Raw genomic sequence first — 27,122 nt, 5'->3', positions numbered from 1 at the left:
AAAAAAAAAAAAAAAAATTATTTTTGGAACAAAGAGAAATATAAATACACAAATATGGGAGAATATTTACACTACTTTGTAATGGTTTCAAATAATTCCAAACCACTACTTGCAATTATTTTCAAAAATTTTACTGTAATTTACCCCCTACAGGATCTCTGTAAGCAGTGATGTTATCTTTATTTCAGGTTTCCATACATACCTTATTTCCTAAAATTCCTTCTTCCCCTCATATTTTCACTCTAAAAAGAGGCAACTATGTAAGTACCGAGTTCACAGCCTAGGTCTCAACCTCACCTGCATGTGCTTGGCACAGAGCTGGCACTCAACAGATGTCAGTTTCCCTATCCCACTTACTCAAATGGAGTAACTCGAAGTTATTCAGAAATCAGGAGGCAAGTTGTTAAAATATAAACCTAAATTCTCCCTCCTCTATTTTCTAAAAATTCTATAATAAATATATTATTTATGCAATAAGAAAAATAGAAAGTAAGGAAAAGAGAGGGAGGGCAGGAAGGAAGACAGAAGAGAGACTGTTGTTTTCTCCCAAGTTTGCAGCAGCTCAATTCAAATCAAAAGTAAATGAAAGATGTCCCAAGTTGTGACAGCTCTCTCATGGCTACTAGAAAAAAGGGAAAGACAAAAGGCAGGAGCAGTGGAAAAAGAGTAAGGGTACTAGGGCTGGAAGAGTGTGTCCTGGCTCCCACCCCAGCAAGTCATTATGCCTTTTGATTAACTATCAGCGTCAGATGGGGTCCTGGTGGCGCAGTGGTTAAGAGCTCAGGCTGCTAACCAAAAGGTCAGCAATTCAAATCCACCAGCCAGCCGTTCCTTGGAAACCCTATGGGGCAGTTCTACACTGTACTATAGGGTCACTATGAGTCGGAATTGACTTGACAGCAACAGGATGAACCTCAGATAGACAGAGCACACTATCCCTGTAAAAAAGACTCCAAACAGATGAACGGAATGGCAGCTGATGACCACTCTGCTTCCAGCTATGAAACCAACTGTATTTTCTGATACCATTGTAGAGATTTCTATTCGCCATCACAGCCATTGAAATAAAACGTGTATGGAAGAACAGGCAGGATGTAGACTTTATGCAAAAAAAAAAGTTTATTTCCATCTCCATTTCCTTATCCAAAAGGGTAGGTGGAAATCATGTGAAGGCAATAAATTCAGAAAAAAGTATTTCCTTTCTTTGAATAAGTGAAATGTTTAATCTAAAAACATTTTTAACATAGTCTTGCCTTTTCATATTAGCCTAAGTAAGTGAGATTTAAGTATTAAAGGCATTCAATTATATTCAGACACAGCAGAGTTGAAGAACACAGAAAATGGCTAGTGTGGCAATTGTCAGCCAGGCATACAATCCTGAAACAAAAACACCTTTATCTGAGAGAGGTCTATCACTGACCACAGGAGGGGAGGGGGCTTAAAGCATGTCCTTCTTATTACACTTAATATGTACACTTATCTCTTAACCATACGATTCAGCTATATATGAATATCAATGTGGAAAATAAGATAATGTTTTTCCATGATTTAGAGCATTTAAGATATACTTAAATCTCAAAAGAGAAAAATTCTTGCTCAATCATACCTTTTTCAGCTCTTCTTTGGAGAACTTTTCATAAGGGTTATGTTCCAGATAGGCAACATGCTCTGAGTTATTGGTAGCAAATCCTACAGTTTTTCCCTTTTTATTTCCAGATGGCTCATAAGGGTGATGTAGAAGATCATAATGAAGCATTGTGATCATTTCTTTTTTGATTAGTTCTTCACTTTTCTGCAAATCTGTTAGAGGTGGTTCTACATTTAAAGGTCTTAGAATAGTTTCATTTACCTAAAATTTTTAAAACAAGCACAATTACTAAACATCTCACTGCAACATGTTATTACTTGTTTTATCATGAATTAAACAGCAAATGTTTTACATCTTCAAAAGCTATTTTTTTTTCTTCTTCTGAGTTTCTATTTGTACCAGTGAATCATTTTAAAGATTGGATTTGGGAATGCTGACTAAATTTTCAAAACTTCATTATATTCCAAGCAGTGGATGAAATTTTGTTTTATAATCTTTATGAATGATATACAAAGCATCAATTATATAAAAAACTTAAAACTTCCTAATACTTACTTCTGATGGTCTTGGCAGATCTTTCTGGACAGCTTTGTGCATTCGTTTCATTTCCTTTACACGCTCTGCATCTCGTATGGCCTAAAAAATCATTTTTATGTCCATGATTGCAGCTATAGAGTATATGACACACCTCAATAAAGCTGAAAACACTTTGGTCTATAAGAACATGTACATTCAAGTGCTAAAGCTATAGAAATCTATGTAACTTTGTGGAAAGGTAATGTTGGGGCAACAAAAATTTACCAGTCTATTCATTCTCTCATTACAAGAGAAACTAAGAATTCCCAATGCCTACTGCAGCATTCTCCAAATTTACATGGTTGGGGGCTGCATCCATCAGATAATCATTCTTTTCTTGTCTAAATGAAAATCTTAAACTTAGAGGCAATTTTTAATTACTCCTCCTGCAACACAACCCTTCCCTTTCACCCCCCAAGCTACTGACTTTGAATGCAAAAAGTCAGCCAATAAATTGCTGTTTCCAGATTCTAAAATCATGAATGTGGGTTAACACATTAAAATTTCATTCCATTTCTAAGAGAGTAGATGTAACTCAAAGTAGCTGAGAGAACTAAACACAAGAAGTATTACCCTATGTTCCCCACCAAAAAATACATTCACATGATTTCCCTCTGAGATATGATTTTCCATTGATCTATTCTCATTCCAATCCCTTGCAATTAAAGCTTCTTAAAATGATCCTGAAATGTACTGCAACATGACTTACTGAAAAGGGTCAAATGACCTCAGTTCTAGTTCAGGATTCACCATTCACTCGTCATGAGAAGTGGGAAAGTTAACTTAATTCATCTGCGCCCATTTCCTCATTTCTAAAACGGAGCTAATACCTATCCTATTTATATAACCAGAGTGCTGTTAAATACAATGGGAAAGTAATTAACTATAAGATATATTAGTACAAGATGTTACTAATATTATTCTGACACACTCTATAAGTTTCCAAATCCACATTTCTGATTAGCTTATTATACTGACCTAAAACTATTTACTCAACCAACACAAGATGTATCTGTTCTTAAGATTGACTAATAACATTTTTTCTCAGCTAGAGTGAAAAGCAGTGTCTAAAAGACTACTTATGTGTACTTTAGAGGCGTATAATGAATTTGACAGAGGGCACTTAAATTGCCATACAGATACATTTTAAGAATGCCCATCAAGATAGTGTAAGTATACTATTAATTGTGAGACTATAATAATAATTACATAAGTAATTTAATTTTTTTCTTAATATTGCAAAAACTCATAAGTAGAGATCTTCAGACATTTAATGGCTGTTCTTCATTCTTTGAGCCTGCTTACTCTTCCTTTCTGGCACAATTACCCACCTGCTTTCGTGCATCCACATCAGCAGCATCTTCAATATAAGTATCATCTATTTCACGGTCTTCCAGCTCCTTCTCAGCATTTTCTGGTAGAACAATTTCAAAGTCATTCTTAGGGGCAGGAAGGCCCAACAACCCTAAACGGAGATGTTCACGGGATTCTCTTTCCTGTAGAAAAGAATTGGTCCTTCTGAATTCGTACACATTAAGCATTCAACCAATATGCTGTAAAACTTTCTAAAAAGCTATTAGCCTAACAGTAATTATAGGAAAATGATTCCTAACTTCAGCGCTGAGACCAGTTTTTTGCTTAATTTCAATCTCCCTTTCTTCCCTACATTAAGACCAATCAAAAACTTTGACTTCTAATCAGTGAAGATATTCTAGGATGTTCTAATAGAAGGTTTGGGAATTGCCACTGCAGGGGCAGAAAAATGCCCTTTAGCATCTGTATTTTCATTTGAAGGAATGCATTTCAGACACTGAAATTTACTAGCAAATGAAAAGAACAAGTTCAAAAATCAACCTGTCCTTGGACCAATAAAACCTTATCTGAAAAATATCTAAATTTGTGTGTGTGTTTTAATGGAAATACTAAAATACATGTAGGCCAAAGAAAATAGTCTATACTTCCCAAAGGAAATTGGCTGGTACCCAAAGGTTTCCCCAGTACATCCTCAGCTCAGCTTTCCACCCTCATTTCCCACTGCTCCAATACAGTATGCTGGCGTGAGCTCCAGATGACTTGTTATGCCCAAAACATGCTCCATGTTCACTCATGTTGTGGCCTCCATCTGAAACAGCCCCACCTTCCTCCTGAGCATACCTCCTCAGTGAAAGCTCTCCTGATATCCACCAAACAAATGCAACTCTTTCTTTCTTTGACTACCCTAAGTGGGCTAGTTTTACTCAAAAGGTTATTTTGTATCACAAGTATATCTGGACTTGGTTTAATACTGCCAATCTTCCCAGAGCATAAGCTTCTTTAAGACAAAGCACATCTGTACTCAACTTTAGATTCCCTCAAGTGTCCAGACCCATGCTTTGCATTAAAGTTTTAACTTGTTTAATTCTTAAGTAGCCATTCAGAGTTGGCATTCGTTGATATTAATTTGGGCATTTAAAAAAATTTTTTAACTAACCAAACCTACACATGAAGTCAGAAGAATTAAACTTGTGAACGGAAGGCTGCCCAACATCACTGGAACTCATTACAAAAAAAAATTCACAATGATTTTCTATGGCATCAGATAATAAGGCCTGATAATGAAGTAATAAAAGCAATAACTCGGGCAGAAGCAAGAACTGTAACTTTTACAACTGGCTTTCTAAATCATCTTGCAAAATACACAAAAGAAAATTTCATCGAGATCAGCAATAAACATCAAATTAACTTGGCTTTGAGATCTAGAATGCCCTTCTCGTATATGGAGCAAACAGGATTTCGAGGGTCAAAATCTAACTTATAAGGCATTCAAAACTTAACATTCAATTCACAGAAATAGAAAAAAATGAAAATAAATGTATCATTCAAGAAAGTATCAGTAACTGATCGAAATTAAAATCGTAAGAGAGCTACAAGGAGCATTATTGTATGAGCACCATTAATACTGGCAAACATATTAAAAATAAGAAAAAGTAGGCTTATGAGCCCGAAAAATTACCCCTTTCATTAAGTCTCACAAATCACTTTCCTTTTCTGGTGTCCACAGGGGTAGAGATTCTTAAGGTACATGTGACATGCAGTGAGAAAGGGAAAAATTTAAATTTGGCATCCAGGAGATATAAAAAAAATTTTTTAAAGAGTATTAAAAGTAAACAGGGACATCAAGGAAGATGGCAGATTAACAAGCTCTAGGAATCAGTTCTTCCACCACAACTGCTGAGCTGGCAAGAACCGTTAGAATCAACTATTTCAGAGCTCTGTAGTCTACCTGAACACTCACAAGGGAGTGCTCGATGAAGAAAGAAGCTGGTAAATTTGGGGGAATTTAGGAGCAGCTACTACCACTGCTCCTCTCCCCCATCCTCACGGCAGGCAGCCACAGGGATGACAGAAAACATTCCTGCTGCAACTTGCTGGTGCCAGGGCGGGTAACAAGGACCATGTCCTATGAAAATCAAGGGTACGTTTTGATCTGCCTGGTGGTTTAGCAAGGGATCAAAACATAGGCTGGCCGTTCTTCCATTTAAGGAAATCTGTCAGGTCACTGGCTGACCATGGAGATAATGAAACATTTCACATACAACAAGAAACACAGTCTTCACAAAAAAATAGTTTGAAAAAGTCACTAAACAAATGAATAAAGGCAGCCCTCAACAAACAATAGCTGCAATCCCTGAGGACGGAGGAAAATCTGATTTTCAGAGTTACCACATTACAACATTCAAAATGACCAGGTCTCAAGAAAAAATTACAAAGTTTACAAAGAAACTAAAAGGTATGGCCCCTTCACATGAAAAGAGAAACTGACAGAAACTATCCCTTAGGAAGCTCAGACACTGAACTTATTAGACAATGACTTTCAGTTAACTGTCTTAAGTATGCTCAAAGAGCCAAAGGAAACCATGGAAAAAGAACTAAAGGAAATCAGGAGAAAGCTGTATAAACAAGTAGGGAATATCAACAGAGACATAAATTATAAAAAGAAATAGATGTTGGCAGATGTTTTGGTGTGTGTGTTTTCACAATAAAAAAAAAGAAATCAAATAGAAATTCTGTAGCTGCAAACTACAATAGCTGAAAAAAGAATTGACATTTACCATCTGCTTCACATAAGAGGGATCACTGTAGTCTGCCATTCCATCCTCAGGATTAATGTTTAACTTGTCTCGAAGAGGAGTTCTACCCGGGGTGGAGTTAATAACTGGCTTGGGAGTTGTCCCACTTCTGGGAGTCAGCCCTTCAGATCCATGAGAAGGAGTCCTAGAAACAGAAATCCCAATTAATGAAAGTGCCACCTGCATTTACATTGTGCTTTCAAATGCTTCTCATATGAATTATTTCACAGGAAAAACAAAGATTCCAGCAATTCTGATCTCTAGGTTAAAATAAAGATTTAGTCCAGCTAGCTTAGCGTTTACCTTTAAACATAATATTATTTTAATGACTTCAAATAAAGTCATTACATTTTACATTTTGTTGCTTTCCTAAACTAGCCCACCAAACATCATTTCAACCTCTTCTTGAAGTGTTAGGGTAGCTAAGAACATACACTATTAGTAAGGAGGTCTGAAATGACACTCAGTGACCCCAGACTTCTTTTTCTGAGTTCACTGTCTTCATCTTGTTTGCCTCCTTCCTGACTGTCAAGCTGCTGGCTATCATGTCATTATCATAGGTGTGCACTCTTTAAATCACTGGTCCCTTTATATTTTGTTTGGAAACCAAAACCGAGCTTTTAGAATCAGGTCTACACATGAATAAGTTCTGAGTGAGAGCCAAGAGACTCTCCTAGGAATAAAGTTATAGACTTTGCAACCTGTATTTTAACTGTTCAAAGCCTTTTTGTTCTGTTTTGTTTTGGGTTGTTGCTTACTTCCTGTTTCTTGGCTGTGCTCCAGACAGGTGGCGCTGCCAGACAGCTGTTCCCGATAGGTGAGGTTATCGTACAAGACATGGTCCCTGCCCTCAAGGAGCTTACAATCTAGTTGAGAAACAAGACATACACAGGAAAAGAGGGATTAGGCTCTTTTACAAGCCCTGCAAAAAATGCTAAATGTTATATAAAGATTTGGTTGCCAAAGCTGCTTGATTCTGCTGCCACGCTGAGTTGCAACAGTCTGAAATGCTTCCTATACTAAATGACCAGGTTTTCTAGGATGCAAACATCCTCCACTAAACAATCAGTAGAGGACTTATCCAAACATTTAAAACTAAAAGCAAACTCCAAATAGTTCTAACTCTTAAAAGTTCAAATTCCATTTTAATATAACCTGTTTTGTAACACTTACATATCTGATTCTTCTCAAAAGCAGCAGCTTAAAACAAAACAAAAAAACTATAAACAAATACTGAACTCAGTTAATACTATGCATGTTGAAGTGTTCAGGGGTGAAACAGACTAACATCTGCACTTGTTTTAAAATGCATTAAAAAATAAGATGGATTTGATATGCAATAAAGCAAATAAAGCAAAACGTAACGATCGTAGAATCTAGGTGGTAAGCACATAGATGTTCATTTTACCATTCTTTCAACCGTACTGAATATGTGAAATCTTTCAGAAAATGTTGGTGAAAACTAATGGGAATACATGTACTAAAAGGTTACAATTTTTATAAAATTCACAAAATGATCATTAACAATGGGTTGATCTGATCTTTTAAGCCAAAAAGTATTCATAAACAAGATAACATCAGAAACTTTGAATAAAGAAGCTCCATTATCATCATCATGCAGTATTTAACCACTGCCTGGATATTATTATGTTATTTATTACTATAAGTGAGAAGAAATCAAAGAGATAAATAGAACACATATTTCCATTCTCTGTCAACATTACTAAAGCAAACATGGATGTTCCAATCTTTGGATTCAAGTTTTTCTAAGATATAAAATCTTTTCATTTAAGTACAATACCTGAATGGGGTAGAAAGAACCGTGTTTGGTGTCTGTATAACCTGCCGCTGTGGAGTCACACCTGAGAAGTCACTCTCATGCAAAGGGGTATTAAGTCCACCTTTTAATGGGGTGTCCACGTTGGTGAGGGCCATGAGGTTCTGGGCTTCCTGATTAACAAGAAGGTAAAGAAGCATGTTTAACAGTTTAGAAACGACAGCAGAATTCTCTCTCCTCATCCTACTATACACATCTTCAAGCAAGTAGAATTCTTACACATTTTCTCAATGAAAACCAAGAAAAAAAATGATTATTGGGCAATAGAAAAATTCAATACTTCCACTCTTTCTCTCAACCTAACATTCCAAGCACATCACTTATATGTTAAGGTATGCTTTTGTGGCCTTACGTACGAAATTACCATTACCAAAAGCTTCTTCTATTACCTGTACCAAACCTCTCTATAACCATCAAGATCTAAGAATTCAAATTTCCCAACGTGAGCTTGGACTAAATGCCAGAAAACCTTGGTTTCAGTCTCGCTTCATCACTAATTAAATCTTTATCCAATCTTCATTAACCTCTCTGAACCTCAGTTTCTACCACTGGGATGTTAGGATATTCTTAGCTGGCCCATCCACTTCACAAGAAAATAACTCTAGAGGGCAGTTCTTTTTCTAAAGTCTTGCCTGACTCTTCAAGCAGGACTGACTATGCTCTCTTTAGTCCCTCCACTATAACCCTCCTGGAGTCATTACTATCACTGCACCTTTAGGTCTCTCAATCCTCCACTCAAGGCTGTGGCAGACTGTATTCTCCAATGATGGTCGCAATAGTATCTCTCATCCCACAAGCTCTTTTTACAATCTAACCTTGATACTCCTTCCATCGAGAGATGGCGTCTTGTCCCCCCCCTTTGAATCTGGGTGGGCTTGTGACTTGTTTGTAACCAAAAGAACGCAGAAGTGATGCAGCTTGACTTCCAAGGTTATCAGAAATTTCCTAGCTGAGGCCCCAGACACCATGGAACAGAGACAATCATTCTTTTTGTGCCCTGTTCAAATTCTTGACCCACAGAAACCGTTGACTATAATAAAACAGATTATTTTAAGGCACTAAGTTTTGGGGTAGAATGAAGAAAACCAGAGCAAGGCTCATTTCATTATTCTGTATGTCTTTATTCATAAGAAAGAATCTTGAATTTCACACTGTCAAAGGTTTGTGTGTTCTTTTTGCCATACCAAATACAAAGCATTTCCTGGAAAGAACTTAAATACATGGGCTTAGAACTTCTACATAAGAAAGAAGAGAAATAAGGATCAAATAGTAAAGCTTATACCCCTGGAAAAGTGGACATGATATGCCAGACCCTATTTGCCAATATTACAAACAGCCAAAGCTATAAAATACATTACACTGAAAGACCACCAAAAGTGGTCTGACCAAGGAGTTTGGGGGTTTGGCCCAGCACATGATGGCTCAGGAGAAAGCTGAGGCATCCAAGAGCCGTCTCTTAGGTGGTGGACTGTTTTATTGTCAACTTGGTTACACTGGGATAATTCCCAGAATTCCCTTCCCTATAAGGTTCTGGGTTAGAGTGTATCAAAAAATAAACTGCAAAAGATTTGAGAGGCAGAGATAAAGCAGCAACCATTATGCTCCGAAGGTTGTCACTTGTCAGAGATGATGAGAAACACATGCAGGTGCTGGCAGGTTTCAGTGTGTCCTCGCACCACTTCCCTGCTCCATGTCTGGGCCCAACACCAGATTTCTAGCTGTGAACTCACAAAAAACAGTAGCCACAAAGAGCCAACGACCGACCAGACACTTCTATACCAGCCCCCTTGGTCCATAGCTTCAGATTTTCCTGCAAGCTCTGGTTCACTCGTTCACACTAGGGCTGGTTAATGGCATTTCTATGATCCTTCAATTCCCCCTTTCAGACCTTTACTTCCTTATGTCTTCCCATAATTGTGTACAGTAATTCCTATAATAAATTCCCTACTCTATAATATTCATAGTGGTTCTGCTCCCCTAACTGAACTTGACTAATGCACCCTAGGATTTTCTACCCAGATCAGAGGAGGCCAAGAGACAACAGCAAAATGCCTCATATCCCTGCGCTACATGAACAGCAGCCAGAGGTATCACCTGTGTCACACACAGAACAGAGACATCCAACCAATAAAAGCTCACAAGACTAATTTCTCAAATTTTTACATAAAAATAACTTAAGAGATATCACAGTTAACTAAACTATCAACTTCTGTCAGTTTAGCTTAGAGATACCAAAGGGCTTCAACCAGCTGTGGTTATTTTCTAGTATCTTACTATGATAGAGATGGCTAATGGTCACCTAAAAATCGATTCTCTTCTTCCACAGGAATGGAGGCCTCAATTTTTAGGTGGACATCTGGCTGCCGAGAACAAAAACTACATGTCCCAGCGACGAGGTATAACTGTCTAAGTTCTGACCAGTGAGATGGAGGCAGAAGTGGTGTGTGTGACAGACGTGTTCTTTATAAGAGAGAGAATGTGCCCTTCTTCCTCTTTTCTGCTGGCTAGAACGCAGACATGAGGGCTGACACTGTAGCCACTGTCCCACAAGACAATACTGAGAATGGAAGCCATGCTTGGGAGAGAACAAAATAGATGCTCGTAGGTCCCTGACACCAGGGGGTGCCATTATCAGCTCTGGCTTGACTTAGCTCTCAACATTTTAAACATGAAACAGAAATAAACCTCTATCCTACTTAGATCACTGTTAGGAGTTTTCTGCTACAACTAACTTAATTCTGATAAATACATTTCCTTAACAAGTAACTTCCCCACACCTTTTAGGAAAGAACCCAATGTTATAAGCCCCAAACTTCCTGAAAGCAGCCCAGCCTCTAAATCTGTTTCGTATTTTTTTCAAAGTAACCACCATTCTCTCAATTAACACTTTTTCATTAACTAAATACCCCTTAACAATCAGTTTTCAAAGACTATATTAAAAACACAAAAGGTCATTATAGGGATAGTAACTAGGATCACATAACAATGTGTGTATAAATTTTTGCATGAGAAACTAACTTGAGCTGTAAACTTTCACCTAAAGCACTATAAAAAAAAAAAAAAACACAAAAGCGTACTACAAAGCTAAAGTAATCAAGACAGTGTGGTACTGGCATAAAGACAGACATACAAACAGATCAATTAAATAAAAATGAGCTCAAAAATAAGCCCTTATGTTTATGTTCAACTGATTTTCAAAAATGTACAAAAATCAACTTAAAATAGATCACAGACTTAGATGTAATCACAGCGACCCTACAGATGTGGTAGCTAAAATGATAAAACTCCTAGAAGAAAACACAGAAGTAAACCTTCAGGACCTTGAGCTAAGAAAAGCATTCCTAACAAGATACAAGAAAAAGATTAGTCCAAAGGACTAATGAACCACAGCTACCAAGTCCTCCACCAGACTGTGTCCAGTACAGCTAGATGGTGCCTGGCTACCACCACTGACTGCTCTGACCAGGATCACAAGAGAGGGTTCTGGACAGAGCTGGAGAAGGATGCAGAACAAAATTCTAACACACAAAAAAAGACCAGATTTACTGGCCTGACAGAGACTGGAAAAACCCCAAGCGTATGGTCCCCTGACACCCTTTTAGCTCAGTGGTGAAGTCACTCCCGAGGGTCACCGTTCAGCTGGGGATTGGACAGCCCCACAAAACAAAACGGGACTAATGAGGTTCACTGTTCAGCCGGGGACTGGACAGCCCCACAAAACAGAACAGGACTAATGAGGCACAGCAGTCCAGGGACAAGGACTAGAAGGCAGAAGGAGACAGGAAAGCTGGTGACAGGGAACCCAAGGTTGAGTAAGGACAGCGTTGACACGCAGTGGGGTTCTTAAACATTGTCATAAGGCAATATGTGCACTAACTGTTCAATGAGAAACTATTTTCTTCTGTAAACCTTCATCTAAAGTGAGAATAGCAGCACAAAATGGAAGAACATAATCGATGTAACTGAATTGTACATGTAGAAATTTTTGAAATGGTGTATCTTTGGCTATGTATATTTTCACCAAAAAAAGAAAAAGGTCCTCCAAGGCTGAGAAGGGAGCGTGTTGACATGTCATGGAGTTGTTAACCAATGTCATAAGACAATATGTGCACTGACTGTTTAATGAGAAAATATTTATTCTGTAAACCTTCACCTAAAGTACAATTAAAAAAAAAAAAAAAAAGTGTTCCTAGATATGACACCAAATGCACAAGCAACAAAAAGAAAAATAGAAAAATTGGACTTTATCAAAATTATAAACTTTTATGTGGCAAATGATACCATCAAGAAAGTGAAAAGACAATCCATAGAATGGAAGAAAATTATCTGGAAATGATATAATAAGGTAGCTGCATTCAGGTACTTAAATAACTCAGTAATAAAAAGATAAATAATCTAATTAAAAACTGGGCAGAGACTCTCAATAGCTATTTCTCCAGAAAAGACACACAAATGGCCAATAAACACACAAAAACATGCTCAACATCATTAGTCATTAAATGCAAATCAAAACCATAATGAAATACTATTTCACACCCACTAGGATGGCTACCAGTAAAAAAACAGAAAAGGATGTGGAGAAACTAGAAGCCTTGAGCCTTGCTGGTGAGAATGTAAAACAGTGCAGAAGCTACAGAAAACAATTTGGTGGTTCCTCAAAAAGTTAAACATATAATTTGACCCAGCAATTCCACTCCTAGAATTGAAAGCAGGGATTCAAACACATACTTGCACATCAATGTTCACTGCAGCATTATTCGCAATAGCCAAAAGGTGGAAACAACCAAACGTCCATCAACTAATGAATGGATAAACCAACTGTGGTATATACAGACAATGGAATATTGCTCAGCTATAACAATAAACACAGTACTGATACATGCCACAAAGTGGATGAATCTTCACTATGCTAAATGAAAGAAGCCAGTCAAAAAAGACCAGAAAATGTATGATTTTGTTTATATAAAATGACGAGAATAGGCAAATCAGAAAGATTAGTGGGCACCCAGGGCAGGGCAAGTTGTAGAAAAATGAGAAGTGACTGCTAATGGGTATGGGTTTCTTTTTTGGGGTGACAAAAATATCCTAAAATTGATTGTGGTGACTGACTGTACGACCCTATGAATATACTGAAAACCACTGAATTGCACAATTTTAATGAGTGAATTGTTATGTTACATGAATTATATCTCATAAAGCTGTTTTAAAAATCACAAAAGGATTTCCACTGAACGCTTATTTACAGTGTCATATAAAGTAAATTTTTTCCAAAAAAAAAAAGCCCAGCTTTTAATTTTACTTAAAATTTTCAAGTGCTAATAGTTTATATTTGCAAAACAGCAGTACTGAAAAAAGAGGGAGGATATTCTCATCTGTCAGAGAAAATAGAATGGAAAGGCTGAGTCGTAGATAAAGTGAAAGAACCAAGAAAGCACGTGTTCAGGACTCAGTTTCAAAATGTCTACCCTAAAAGAAACACAACCAAACTACTTAGTGTTCTCCTCCATAATACTTTTAAGGCAATAAAACAAAGTGAAAGGCTCATTCTACCTGGTGACAGCTTACCTGCAGGATTCTGTCCTGGGAAGCTGGCGTGCGTGGTGTTCTAAGAGCGATGCTGTTGTTGGTAACATTGTACTCAGACAGAAGAGTACTAGAAGCAGAATTGGTTATGCCAGATTCCTCAGCAGTCTGACGTGCAATTTCACTTGCTTGGCCTACCTTTACAACTTCCTGAAGTTCTGCATCTGAAATCTAAAAGGACACAATTATCACAGAAAGTAACATTTTAATCAGAGAACCAATACAGCTTTTAAAACTTCCATATTCCACAAAGTTGAACTGCTGAAGCTGTGTGATATGTAGGAGTCCATCTTATTACTCTCCTGACTTTTCTGTAGGTTTTAAAATTTCCATAATAAAGTTTTAAAAAGCCTTTCCTATATAATTGGGGGCGGGGGGATCCTTATATGATTCTAATCAAGCTGTAAAGGTCTGTTATTTCTGTACTGAAAGTCTTTTAAAAAATCAATCAACCTATTAATCTACTAAGAACACAAAATAATAGCGCTCACCCAAAACTATCAATATGAAGGGAAAAAAAAAAAAAGACTGACAATCAATTAAAATATCAGACAGTCCACTGAGCCAAAAGACCCCTATGGAAACGATAGGTGTTTTCTTAGTAATTTTATCAAGATAAATATCCTAAGTACTAAGAAGGAAAAAAAAATTAAAAATTACAGGCAAAAATCACAATGTAAGAAACATGACTCTATGTATGGCAGCATATGACAAAATTATTTTATGTTTATGCCCAAGAATCTTGTATTGATGTAGTCAGTGCACTCATTTGGGGAACTCTTCTGGTCTCCTAAATCCATCTGTTTTATCCATTAAACTTGTCCACTTCTACAGAGCTGTACTACTCAGAACAAAACCAGAGGTTACTCAAAGTTTCCATGTTTCTGACCAATGACTTATTTTGATGTGTGACTCCCCCATTAGACTGTAAATTTCTTAAGGGCACTCAACACCAGCATAAGTGTGGCATATAGGTCCTCAAACATTTGCTGAAAAAACGATATAAACATACAAGTTCACAAAATGAAAAACCTGCTTTTATCAGATTACCTGAGGGGCAGGAAGTACTAGTTTGCTTCTCTTTTTAGTAAATTCAGAAACACCACTAGTTTGAAGAATAGCTGACGGTAAATCAGATTCTTTTTTCCTTTTCAAATGCTGCTTGTCTTTTTTTCTATCTCTTCCTTCTTTTTCACTGTCATGAATCAAGATAAAGAAGAAATTTTTAAAAGTTACATATAGGTAATAATATCAAAGGCCATATAAATACTCATACTCTTTGACCAAATAATCCCATTTGTAATAAGTAAAAAGAAAAGACGAAAGCTATATACATCAAGTTGTTCACTACACCACTACCCACTATATTCAAGAATGCAAAGTTAGAACAGCAATTATTATTAATGGCACACTAGATAATATAAATACTAAATATTATAACTATTTAACTATAAACATTGTGATAAGCAAAATATCACATATAAAGTCAAAGGAACAGAAAGCAAAACTAATCTTACACAATGATTATATTCAACAAAAATATGTATGTGCATATAGGAAAAGACTGTAGAAGACTGAAACCACTGTCCATCTAGTCTACCGTATTTGTATGCAAATAATGCACGCGTCATACAGTTTTTGCCAACTGCTATGCCAGAACTGTTGTAGCATATTTTTAGCAAATAGCGTACTCACATAAATAATGCACCCAAACATATGATGCACCCGCAGATATGACGAAATTCAGTAGAACAGTTATGGCATTGCTGTTGTCAAAAAAATGAATAACATGTGCATTATTTGTGTAAAAATACGGTACTCCTTTCAAAATGATTAGTTTTTCTCCTTAATCTCTTTATTTGTAGAGCCTACCTAAAGCAAGGTCTCAACCTGAGAAATAAATACAATGAAGTAAATCCAAGAAAATTCTGTTTTACAGTGGATGGTATGTGTTATTTAAAAACAGAATACATGTTAATGGGAATGGAAGGTCAATCAGGCAGCAGGAAACTAAAATATCCTTGGCAATCATTATAAAACATTCTCCCCACAATATTCAGATATAATATTTAAAGAAACTTAAAATTTCTAGAAGCAGATAAAATCCCCTGTGCTCTAAGACAAATATTTTATAGCTATACCTGCCTATCCCCATCAAGTGAAAAGATTTGTGAATACATAGCTAAGTTTTTTTTTCTTTTAATTCCTTTTAATTAAAACAAGGTAAACATTGTCATTAGAAAAGACAAAGAACCAGACTACTTTGGCAGATCCCCTCAGTCTAGTAGTAAAACAACTAACCTATTCACAAATGCACATAAATATTAACATTGTGATTTGGTGAACAGTCCAAGTCAAGAGCCGACAATTCAAGAGACCAAACAGCAATCTGTTCTAAAAACATGACAGCCAGGATCCCTGGTTTTCTCAGAAAGGTGAAGCCCATTAAATAAATAAAAGCATATTAAGCCATATTTTGCTAAATAATAAAAATATGGCTCCAACAACAGTAACACCAGCCCCTCCATAAAATTCCCACTATACTTCATCATTTTCAAAACCACAAAGGCAACTTACGATCTTAATTCCCCATCAAGATCCTGTTGTCTTAATTTCCTGAAATCTGCATCAAGAGCCTGGTAGTTTTCCTCCGAAGTGTCATAGAAACCAAGAGCAGGCTTTTTTTCAAATGGGATTTCTGCATTATAATCAACTCCTCTCTTCTTTTTTCTTTTTTTCTGAATTTCTATGCCAGCTGCTCGAAGCTCTCTTCTCTTTTGGAGAGCAGCAAGACGCCTGAAGGAGAAAGCAAGATCACCATGAAAAACATATACTGTAGGCAAAGGAGAGATTACCCAATAAAGTTTAGAAAATTATCTTGTTATCTGGGGAGGAAACATTTATTTAAATCCTCAACTCATACCATTCACCACAATAAATTCCAGTTTTAAAGTTGCGCGCGCACACACACACACACACACACACACACACACACGCATCACACATATAATAAAGCAAAAACAAAAATCAGAAAGAACTATAAATAAATACGTATCTTATCTCTATATGGGAATGTACTTAGTAAATACCGTTGTTGCTAGGTGCTGTCAAGTCAGTTCTGACTCATAGCGACCCTATGTACAACAGAACAAAACACTGCCCAGTCATTCACCATCTTCACAATTGTTGCATATTTGAGCCCATCATCACAGCCACTGCGTCAATTCATCTCACTGAGGGTCTTCCTCTTTTTCACTGACCCTCTACTTTACCAAGCATGATGTCCTTCTCCAGGAACTGGTCCCTCCTGATAACATGTCCAAAGTACGTGAAGTCTCGCCATCCTGGCTTCTAAGGAGCATTCTGGCTGTACTTCTTCCAAGACAGATTTGTTCTTTCTTCTGGCAGTCCATGGTTGTCTTGGTTACCCAGTGCTGCTACAACAGAAATACCACAAGTGGATGGCTTTAATAAAGAGAAGTTTATTCTCTCAGTCCAGTAAGCTAGAAGTCCAAATTCAGGGCATCGGCTCAAGCGGAAGGCTTTCTCTCTCTGTCGGCTCTGGAGGAAGGTCCCTGTCATCGGTCTTCTCTTAGTCTGGGAGCATCTCAGCGCAGGAACCTCAGGTCCAAAGGACGCACTCTGCTCCCAGCATTGCTTTCTTGGTGATATGAGGTCCCCATGTGTCTCTGCTCGCTTCTCTTTTTTATATCTCAAAACAGACTGGCTTAAGACAGTATCTAATCTTGCAGATCCCATCAATGTAACTGCCACTAATCCATCTCATTACATCATAGTGACAGGATTTACAACACATAGGGAAACCATATCAGATGACAAAATGGTAGACAATCATACAATACTGGGAATCATGACCTAGCCAAGCTGACAAGACATTTTTGGGGAACACAATTCAATCCATTACAATGGTGTATTCAATATTCTTCGCCAACACCATAATTCAAAGGCATAAATTCTTCTTTGGTCTTCCTTATTCACTGCCCAGCTTTCGCATGCATATGAGACCATTAAAAATACCATGGTGCATCTTAGTCTTCAAGATGACATTTTTGGGAGAGGTGGAGGGGGGCAAATACTAAACAGACAATAGATAAGTGTTAACTTTGGTGAAGGGTAAGACAGTACGCAATACTGGGGAAGCCAGCACAACTTGCACAAGGAAAGGTCACGGAAGCTCCACAGACACATCCAAACTCCTGGAAAGACTGAATTGCTGGGTGGAGGGCTGTGGGGACCATGCTCTCGGGGAACATCTAGTTCAAGCAGCGTAACAGTGTATAAAGAAAATGTTCTACATTCTACCTTAGTGAGTAGCATCTGGGGTCTTAAAAGCCTGTGAGCGGCTATCTAAGACATTCCAATGGTCTCACCCCTTCGGCAGCAAGGCAGAATGAAGAAAACAGGATACAAGAAAAAGATTAGTCCAAAGGACTAGTGGACCACAACTACCACGGCCTCCACCAGACTGAGTCCAGTACAACTAGATGGTGCCTGGCCACCACCACTGACTGCGTTGACGAGGATCACAACAGAAGGTCCTGGAAAGAGCTGGAGAAAAATGTAGAACAAAATTCTAACTCACAAAAAAAGACCAGATTTACTGGCCTGACAAGAGACTGGAGAAACCCTGAGTATGGCTCCCGGACACCCTTTTAGCTCAGTGGTGAAGTCACTCCTGAGGTTCACCGTTCAGCCGGAGATTGGACAGCCCCATAAAACATAACAGGACTAATGAGGCACAGCAGTCCAGGAACAAGGACTAGAAGGCAGGAAGGGACAGGAAAGCTGCTTATAGGGAACCCAAGGTTGAGAAAGGACAGTGTTGACATGTCGTGGGGTTGTTAACCATTGTCGTAAGGCAATATGTGTACTGTTTAATGAGAAACTATTCTGTTCTGTAAACCTTCATCTAAAGTACAAAAAAAAAAAAACTATCTATGTGAGATCAAACTGACAACAGCAACTCAAAAGGTTTGATGGGAAGCCTAGGGGGCAGTGAATTGAAGATAATGGTGATGAAATAGTTTGGAAAAGGATAGTGAGAATAGCAGCACAACTGGAAGAACGTAATCGATGTCACTGAACTGTACATGTAGAAATTTTTGAAATGGTGTATCTTTGGCTATGTACGTATTCACCAAAAAAGAAAAAAGGTCCTCCAAGGTTGAGAAGGGAGAGTGTTGACATGTCGTGGGGTTGTTAACCAATGTCATAAAACAATATGCATATCGACTGTGCATATTTGTTCTGTGAACCTTAACCTAAAGTACAATAAAAAAAAAAATTAAAAAAAAAAAGATGACATCTTTGCTTTTTAGCACTTTAAAGAGGTCTTTTGCAGATTTGTCCATCGTTTAATTTCTTGACTGCTGCTTCCATGTACGTTGATTGTGGACCCAAGTAAAATGAAATCCTTGACTTCAATCTTTTCTCATCGATCATGATGTTGCTTATTGGTCCAGTTGTGAGGATTTTTGTTTTCTTTATGTTGAGATATAATCCATACTGAAGGCTGTGGTCTTTGATCTTCATCAGTAAGTGCTTCAAGTCCTCTTCACTTTCAGCCTGCAAGGTTGTGTCATCTGCATATCGCAGACTGTTAATGAGTCTTTCTCCAATCCAGCTTCTCAGATTATTTGCTCAGCATACATATGAATAAGTATGCTGAAAGGATACAACCCTGACACACACCGTTCCTGCTTTTAAACCATGTAGTAGCCCCTTCCTCTGTTTGAACGACTGCCTCTTGGTCTTTGTACGTGTTCCATGTGAGCACAATTAGGTGTTCTGGAATTCCCATTATTCGCAATGTTATCCGTAATTTGTTATGATCCACACAGTCAAATGCCTTTGCGTAGTCAATAAAACACAGGTAAACTTCTTTCTGGTATTCTCTGCTTTCAGACAAGATCCATCTGACATCAGCAATGATATCCCTCATTCCCCCTCCTCTTCTGAATTTCTGGCAGTTCCCTGTCAGTGTATTGTTTTCGAATTATCTTCAGTAATTAATATTAGGTATGGTTAGATATAGACTCTATGTAATCACTGTTTTTCGAAACACACCCCAAGGGAAAAAAGAACATCAGGAAACAAACAGTTCACAACAGAAAAAAATGCAAATGGCTAAAATGACAAAAGCTTTACTCCACTAACAACTAAAGAATCACAAATTAAATCAACAAGTATCACCTCTACATATCTAATTAATAAGGTTCAGTTTTTATTTTGTTTAATAGCAAGGGTGCAAAAAGTGGACTGTCTCATGCACTGGTGATGAGAGAATAAACTGATAGTTTTCTCCAATGAGAATCTGGAAATACACATTCAAAGCCTTAGGAAGTTTTTCACATCTTTTAACCCAGCAATGTCACTCCTCAACCATTAACTTAAGGAAATAAATAAGAGCATGAGCAACGACTTAGCGCAAGACTGTTCACTGTGCACTGTTCATAACAGTGAGTAACTGGACACAATCTAAATCTCCAACAAGAAATTAGTTAAATAAATTTTAAAAGATTATAAATCTAACTGACATGAAAAGATGCCTAAGAGATAATGCTGTGTAAAAAATAAAAATTATGGATCAACATGTAAAAATTATGCAAATATATCCATCAATAAACATATGGCAGGGTGATATAAAGGATGTCCACCAAAATATGAAGTGATAATCACTAGACGGTAGAATTCATTTAATTTTTACTTTTTCCTTTGTACTTTCCCATGATGCTACAATTTTAATGATTTAGTGACGAGGAAAGTTATTCACAATATTAAAGGTGGGGGGAAATCAAGCTACAAAACAGTATAGAGTGGCAACTTCCAGCATGATAGCATGAGGAGCTCCGCAGACCTGCTCCCCAGTGAAACAGGCAAATAATTTAAAAACACAACCATTTAAAGTCTCTGGAAAGGGTCCAAAGGGCATACAGCAAATGAAGAAGCATTTATTCAAGAAAATCTACTAAAACTCGTTAAGAAAAGCATGTTTACAGTATTTGAATGAAGACTTGTTCCTTCCCTCCCTTCCCTAGTTCAGTGAGCACCCAAGGCTGGTGAAGCAAAAACCCAAGGCTCCCTCTCTTCCTAGCTCCCGCTTGAAAGCTATCTTCCTGGGAGGAGCAAGACATCAGCATTTCTCATCTTGCCCTAAGCTACCTGTTGCACAGGCCAAGTTTATCAAGTGTGCCCAAAAGGTGGAGCTCCCTTCTTCCGCCTGCCCTCATTCCCAGGACACAGCATCAACCTTGGCAGGGTGTCACTGAGAATACTGGGGTCCCAATAGCTCATGTTCCAGCTTGAGGGGCAAGGGTTCCACACCAGGAGAGGAAAACCAAGGAGACTTGGGGCTACTCACCCCCCCCACCATGCACTGAGCTCCTAAAGCAGGAATGTCATTCAGAAGAGACACTCGCCATTGTCCCTGCCTCCAGCACCAGAGTTTAGCGGTTGGGGAGGTGAAAAGAAGCAGGAAGTACAACAGAAAGTTCCAAATTTCTCACCAAAGGAACTGACTTCACTTGTAGCCGAGTGTGGAGAAGTTCAAGTCTAAGGGCACTCTCAAACACAGTGAAGCTTGTGGTGAAAGCAACTGGCAGGAAGCTGACAGATTCAATGGTGATACAGACTAAACTGTACAGGTTATAGGCTAGTTTGCCAGAGAGAACAGAAACAGCTGGGAGAACTCCTCCTGGGATCAGAGCAAACCTCACACAGTGACCTACAGAACTCTCTCTTCAAAGGAGCTCAAATTTGACTGGACCAGTTTGTGGTGCCATTTACGTCCCAGGGCATTGTTGAAAGCAATACAGCAATCACAGGCTATTAGGAAAGCTTAACAGCAGGTGTAGAAAGGGAAGGAGACAAAGTGAGTCCTGACAAAATCCAGGGTGACAGTGGGCATACCCAAGGCTGTGTCCCCTGAAGAGCACCATCAGAGGCTTCACACTGTGAGGGGCATGGGGAATAGGGGTAATGAGAACAGAGGTCACTAAAATAATCCAGCCAATCACTAAACAAGTAAACAAGCAAGTAATAATAAGCTGGGGGTAGGGTAGGGAGAGTCAGTTTCACAGTTTCTACAATGTATAAAATGTCCAGTTGACAACAAAAAATAGATATACAAACAAACAAGAAAGAATGACCCATACACTAGAAAAAAAAAGCAAGCAACAGACACTGACTGGGAGAGCAATCAGATGTCAGATTTAACAAAGACGTCAAAGTAGCCATTGTAAATATGTTCAAACAACGAAAGAAAACTATGATTAAAGAAGTAAACTAAGGTACGATAACATTCCATCAATAGAGAATATCAATAAACAGAAATTGTAAAAAAAAAAAATGGAAATTTTAGAGTTGAAAAGTATAGTAACTGAAATGAAAACTTCACTAGAGGGGGTCACAGCAGACTTGAACTGGTAGAAGAAAGAATTAGAGAGCTTGACGATAGACTGATAGAGACTATACATCCCAAAGAACAGAGAGAAAAAAGAATAAAGAATTATGAACAGAGTCTCAGAGATATGTGGGACAGCAGTAAGTGTACCAACATACACATAATGGGCGTACCAAAAGAGCAGAAAAAATATTTGAAGAAATAATGACTGAAAACTTCCCAAAATTTACTGATAAATATTAATCTACACCTCCAGGAAGCTCAATGAACTCCAAGTAAGCTAAATATAAATAGATTCACAAACAGACACAAAATAAAAACGCTGGAAACCAAAGACAAGGAGAAAATCTCAAAAACAGCAAGAGAAAAACAATTCATCACTTACCAAGGAACCCAAGTAAGAGTGACAGCTGACTTCTCATCAAAACAGTATATACAGTATGATCCAATTTTGTATAAACATTAGTATGTGTGTTTGTGTGTGTACATGCACATAAATGTATACACATATTAAGAGAAAGGTTTAATTAGAAGGGTATATTTCAAAATGTTACAGTAATTTTATTTTTTAAAGGAAATAGACTTCAAATTATACTAGAAAATCTTTATGACATAATGCTAATTGAATACAAAGAGCATGCTGTAACTATATAGTATAATTATCAACCATGCCCCAAAAAGAAAATACAGTAATACTGGAATGAAACGTGTATAAGTTTTATAATCGATAAAAATGCTTTAAAAGTTATAAAGCACATCTGTAATTTAACACTGAAAGTAAGTAGCCCATTATCTATACTATGTATACAAGCCAATTTACTATACTATAAAATGCATGTACAGCACATCTTACAAAGATGTATATATTAAGTCTTCAAGCTACAAGAAACTGTAGAGTATATTAAAATCTGCCAAAATTTATTTAAAGCAATCAATGCCAGGTACGCTTGGAGATTTTTCATATATGTACTTGCCATATCTCTAGGTCTAGTCCACACGATTAAGACTCCGAAAATCTGGTCCCCAACTGGAGAAACCCCGAGAGTATGACCCCCAGACACCCTTTTAGCCCAGTGGTGAAGTTACCTCCGAGGTTCACTGTTCAGCCTGGGAGTGGACAGCCCCATAAAACCAAATGAGACTAACGAGGTACAGGAGTCCAGTGACAAGGGCCAGAAGGCAGAAGGGGACAAGGAAGCTGGTGATAGGGAACCCAAGGTTGAGTAAGGATATTGGTGATGTGCTATGAGATTGTTAACTATTGCCATAGGGCAACATTTGTAGTAACTGTTAAATGAGAAACTATTTTGTGCTGTAAGCCTTCATCTTAAGTGAGAATAACAGCACAACTGGAAGAGCGCAGTCAATGTCACAGAACTGTGCATGTAGAAATTTTTTGAAATGGTGTATCTTTGGCTATGTGTATTTTCACCAAAAAAAAAAAGGTTGAGAAGTTAGAGGGTTGACATGTTGTGGGGTTGTTAACCAATGTCATAAAACAATATGTGTACTACTGTTTCATGAGAAACTATTTGTTCTGTAAGCCTTCACCTTAAGTACAATAAAAAAAAAAAAAAACTTGGTCCCCAAACTACCATGGGCAAAAATGAAAAAGTAAATGTTTCAACCTTACTCACATTATTGTTGTTATATGCCATCAAGTCCATTTAGACTCACAGAAACCCCATGTGACAGTGAAGAACCACCCCCATAGGGTTTTCCAGGCTGTAATCTTTATGGGAGCAGACAGCCAGGTCTTTCTACTGTGAGCCACTGGGTGGGTTCAAAATGCCAACTTTTCAGTCTGCAGCCCAGTGTTTAGCTGTTGCGCCACCAGGGCTACCCACTGCTGTCAAGTCAATTCCAATGCATAGCAACCCTATAGGACAGAACAGAACTGCCTCACAGGGTTTCCAAGGCTGCAAATCTTTATGGAAGTGAACTCCCACATCTTTCTCCTGCAGAGTGGCTGGTGGGTTTGAACCACCAACCTTGTGGTTAGCAGCCGAGCGCTTTAATCACTGTGCCATCAGGTGATCAGGTGGCTGAGACTGAGCAGAATTTGGTTTCTATTTACTGTCCCAGACCAGCCATACTCCCATCATAAGCACCTACTCCAAGCTGGCAAATGGCTGGTTATGCCAACAAGCATCCACAGGCATGAAAGAATGTTCTGTGCCGGGATGTACCACTTTAAAGGCATTACTGAAAAACCATCAATGCAATGCCTGTCATCAGGTCAGGAAGCACTTCCCAGCCTGGGAACCACAAAAGGCAGCTGTGTAGGCCAGGGAGGTTATTCCAGTGCCTGAACACCAAAAGCTAATACACTGCTATACAGTTCAGGCTTTCCCTTTATCCATTTCATCTTGGTTTCTGCACCATTAGGAATGATGTCAGTCGTGGATCTAATCGAAAGGAAAAAAGAAAAGGAACGTAGGGAAAACCTTGGATAAAGGGCAATACCAATTTTCACTGACTTTTGAAATGAAAACTGATGAATTTCTGTAAGCCTAAAATTTAGTTCAGGGCTCATTAACTCCCTCTATGTTCAGTCAAGTTTTCCATTTCACAGCCACTGCCTGCCCAACACTAATCAAGAAAATTAACTAACTGGCAGACATGCAAAACTCACATAGCCTCATGTGTCCTCTAGTCACCTGACTCCCCAGAGAGCTACAACAAATGAACCTCGCCTATGTCTACATAACGAACCCAACACACCTTGTATTAATTCTGCAATGTCTTACAAGATATAGAAGAAATATGTATTTTTTTTCTATAACTCTTCCAAAATATTTACAGGAAAAAATACCAAGTACTTTTCCAAAGTAATAACATTAAGGAATATTAGCAAAAGCGGAACTGGATGATTCTAATTATTACTCCCCCAAAAGGGCTGATACATCATGCGGTTTTACTGGGACTAAGGATGCATAGACTAATTGTTAAACTATGGACAGAGACAACCATACCTTGCTTCTTCTAATTGTTTCTCTCTTGCTTTCCTCTTGGCCTTCTTTCCCTGAGTATTAGCCAGGCGGGCTCTAGCTTCGGAAAGCATCTCAAGTTCATCTGCAAAAATACAGGGGAAAAAAAACAAGTTCTTCTCCAACAGAAGCAAGGTAAGAGACAATGAGTAAATAAGATAATTGTAACATTTTTCCTATACTGTTAAATTATTTCTAAAGGTGGTAACAATCACACCGATATCCTAGAGCTTACGAAAAGGAATGTAAATATACTATTATGTGGCAGCATAATGGAAATAGCCTCAGTTTTAAAGTCAGAGAAATCTAAGTTAAAAACCAGGCCCACCACTTGCTAGCCATGTGATCTCACGTAACTCATTTACCCTCCCTGAGCCTGTTTCATCATCTATAAAACGAGAATAACAATTCCTACTTTATAGGGCTCTTGAGAACAAACAAGTAAAATTAAATGTTTTTAAATTCAAATACGTAAATAAATTGAAATAAAGTATATAGCAAGTGGCTATAATAATTACATCTTTCATTATCATCGACTAAATGGCACGGCACAAATTATGAAATATTGTAAAAAGTACTATTTAATTATGAGAGAACTGCTAATCTTCATTAAAATACATCTTTTTTTCTCAAAACTATGTCTCTTCTCCAATGCATTTTCCACGCTCTCTACAGTAGAATTATAAACATCACTTCTGTTACCTTTGGCCAATTCCCACACAAGGCTGAACAAAGGGATCACATGAAAACTTGAAAAAATCAGATTCCAGGACAGCCCTCCAGGCTTACTAATCCAGTATTTCCAGGGGAGCGCTGGTACCTGCATTTTTAGAAGTTCCTCATGTGACAACCATGCAGCCAACCTAGCCATAGTCCACTACCTTTAAACTCTTATATTTTAAAAACTCGAGAACTCCTCATTGCATGTGTCACAACAACCCTGTTAGGTAAGGCAGATGTTATCCTCCATCTGGCAGGTAAGGGAATCAAAGCTCAGAGAGATTACAGGACTTGCCTAAGGTTAAATAGCTAATAAGTGGCAGACATAAGTCTAAAATCCAGTTCTTCTGATTCTTGATTCAGTGCCTCATGGAATCATCATAAGTTTCCATCAGTCTTGTGGTGTTGCCTTCTCACACAGATTAAATAACCTGCCTAAAGTCAAAGAGGTAGTTAGTAAGAAGACTGGGATCCAATATCCTGAGACTTGCTATCTCTATCTGTGAAACAGGAATGAGAATATCATTCTCAAGAGCACACATCTAGCATGCAGGAAATCTGCCCAATAGTATAGCACTATTTAATGTATTAAATGAATTGAGAAAACAGAAGATAAAGGAGCACTGTCCAAAACGACCAACTACTCTACAATAAAAAAGAAGATGGACATATTTGGACAGTCTTAGAATCACAACTGCTGATAGAATTAGGATTCCAAAAGTCCAAGGAGTTTAGAAATGAAATAAGAAAGCTAAAGACACCTGAGGAGTTTACCAAAGAAACAAATTCCTCCAAGCACACACTTACCTTCATCCATATCAATTGGGTCGGGCCGTGCTGGTTTCGTTTCTGGATTTGGATCTATTTCTCCAGGTTTAAGTTTTCGTGGATCATCTGTTGTTTCCTCTTCATTGTCTCTTTGGGCAGCTTTATCTCTAGAAAAGAGTCCAGATGAGTCAGTCACACTATGACACTATGTAGCCTAATAAATATCACATTTCCTAGCTCTGTCACTCTTTTCTTCAAAAACCCAAAGGACAGATATTAATAAAAGAAAGCATTTCTACTATTGCTTCATCTGAGAGAGAGGGCATTAAAATTCTCCCTAGTTTCACTGGGATCTTCTGAAAATCAAACACCTATGCTTTTCAAAAGACTTCACCAAAAGAGTAAAAAGAGAACCTACAGACTGGGAAAAAATCTTGGGACAGTACAAGTCAGACAAAGGTCTAATCTCCATAATCTACAAGAAAATCCAACACCTCTACAACAAAAAGACAAATAATCCTATTAAAAA

The 27,122-nt window shown here is 37.9% G+C and overlaps 1 protein-coding gene across 1 annotated transcript in view; it reads right to left on the bottom strand.

The window, feature by feature from the left end:
• The window catches only part of CDC5L (cell division cycle 5 like), a 50,852-nt gene that overhangs the window by 16,952 nt on the left and 6,778 nt on the right, over positions 1 to 27,122 (bottom strand). Inside the window, exons 4-13 of the mRNA XM_004379516.1 lie at positions 26,633 to 26,760; positions 25,091 to 25,190; positions 16,271 to 16,489; positions 14,744 to 14,888; positions 13,676 to 13,864; positions 8,075 to 8,223; positions 6,256 to 6,418; positions 3,496 to 3,660; positions 2,144 to 2,224; positions 1,607 to 1,849 (exon numbers count right to left, since the gene is read on the bottom strand). Coding sequence (XP_004379573.1) covers positions 1,607 to 1,849; positions 2,144 to 2,224; positions 3,496 to 3,660; positions 6,256 to 6,418; positions 8,075 to 8,223; positions 13,676 to 13,864; positions 14,744 to 14,888; positions 16,271 to 16,489; positions 25,091 to 25,190; positions 26,633 to 26,760 — 1,582 coding nt within the window. The remainder of the gene's footprint in view (positions 1 to 1,606; positions 1,850 to 2,143; positions 2,225 to 3,495; positions 3,661 to 6,255; positions 6,419 to 8,074; positions 8,224 to 13,675; positions 13,865 to 14,743; positions 14,889 to 16,270; positions 16,490 to 25,090; positions 25,191 to 26,632; positions 26,761 to 27,122) is intronic.

Source organism: Trichechus manatus, unplaced genomic scaffold, assembly GCF_000243295.1.
Source record: "Trichechus manatus latirostris isolate Lorelei unplaced genomic scaffold, TriManLat1.0 scaffold00065, whole genome shotgun sequence".
In the NCBI taxonomy this organism is placed as follows: domain Eukaryota; kingdom Metazoa; phylum Chordata; class Mammalia; order Sirenia; family Trichechidae; genus Trichechus; species Trichechus manatus.
The sequence above is the reverse complement of the archived record's forward strand: the minus strand, read 5'-3'. Positions and strand labels throughout refer to the sequence as shown.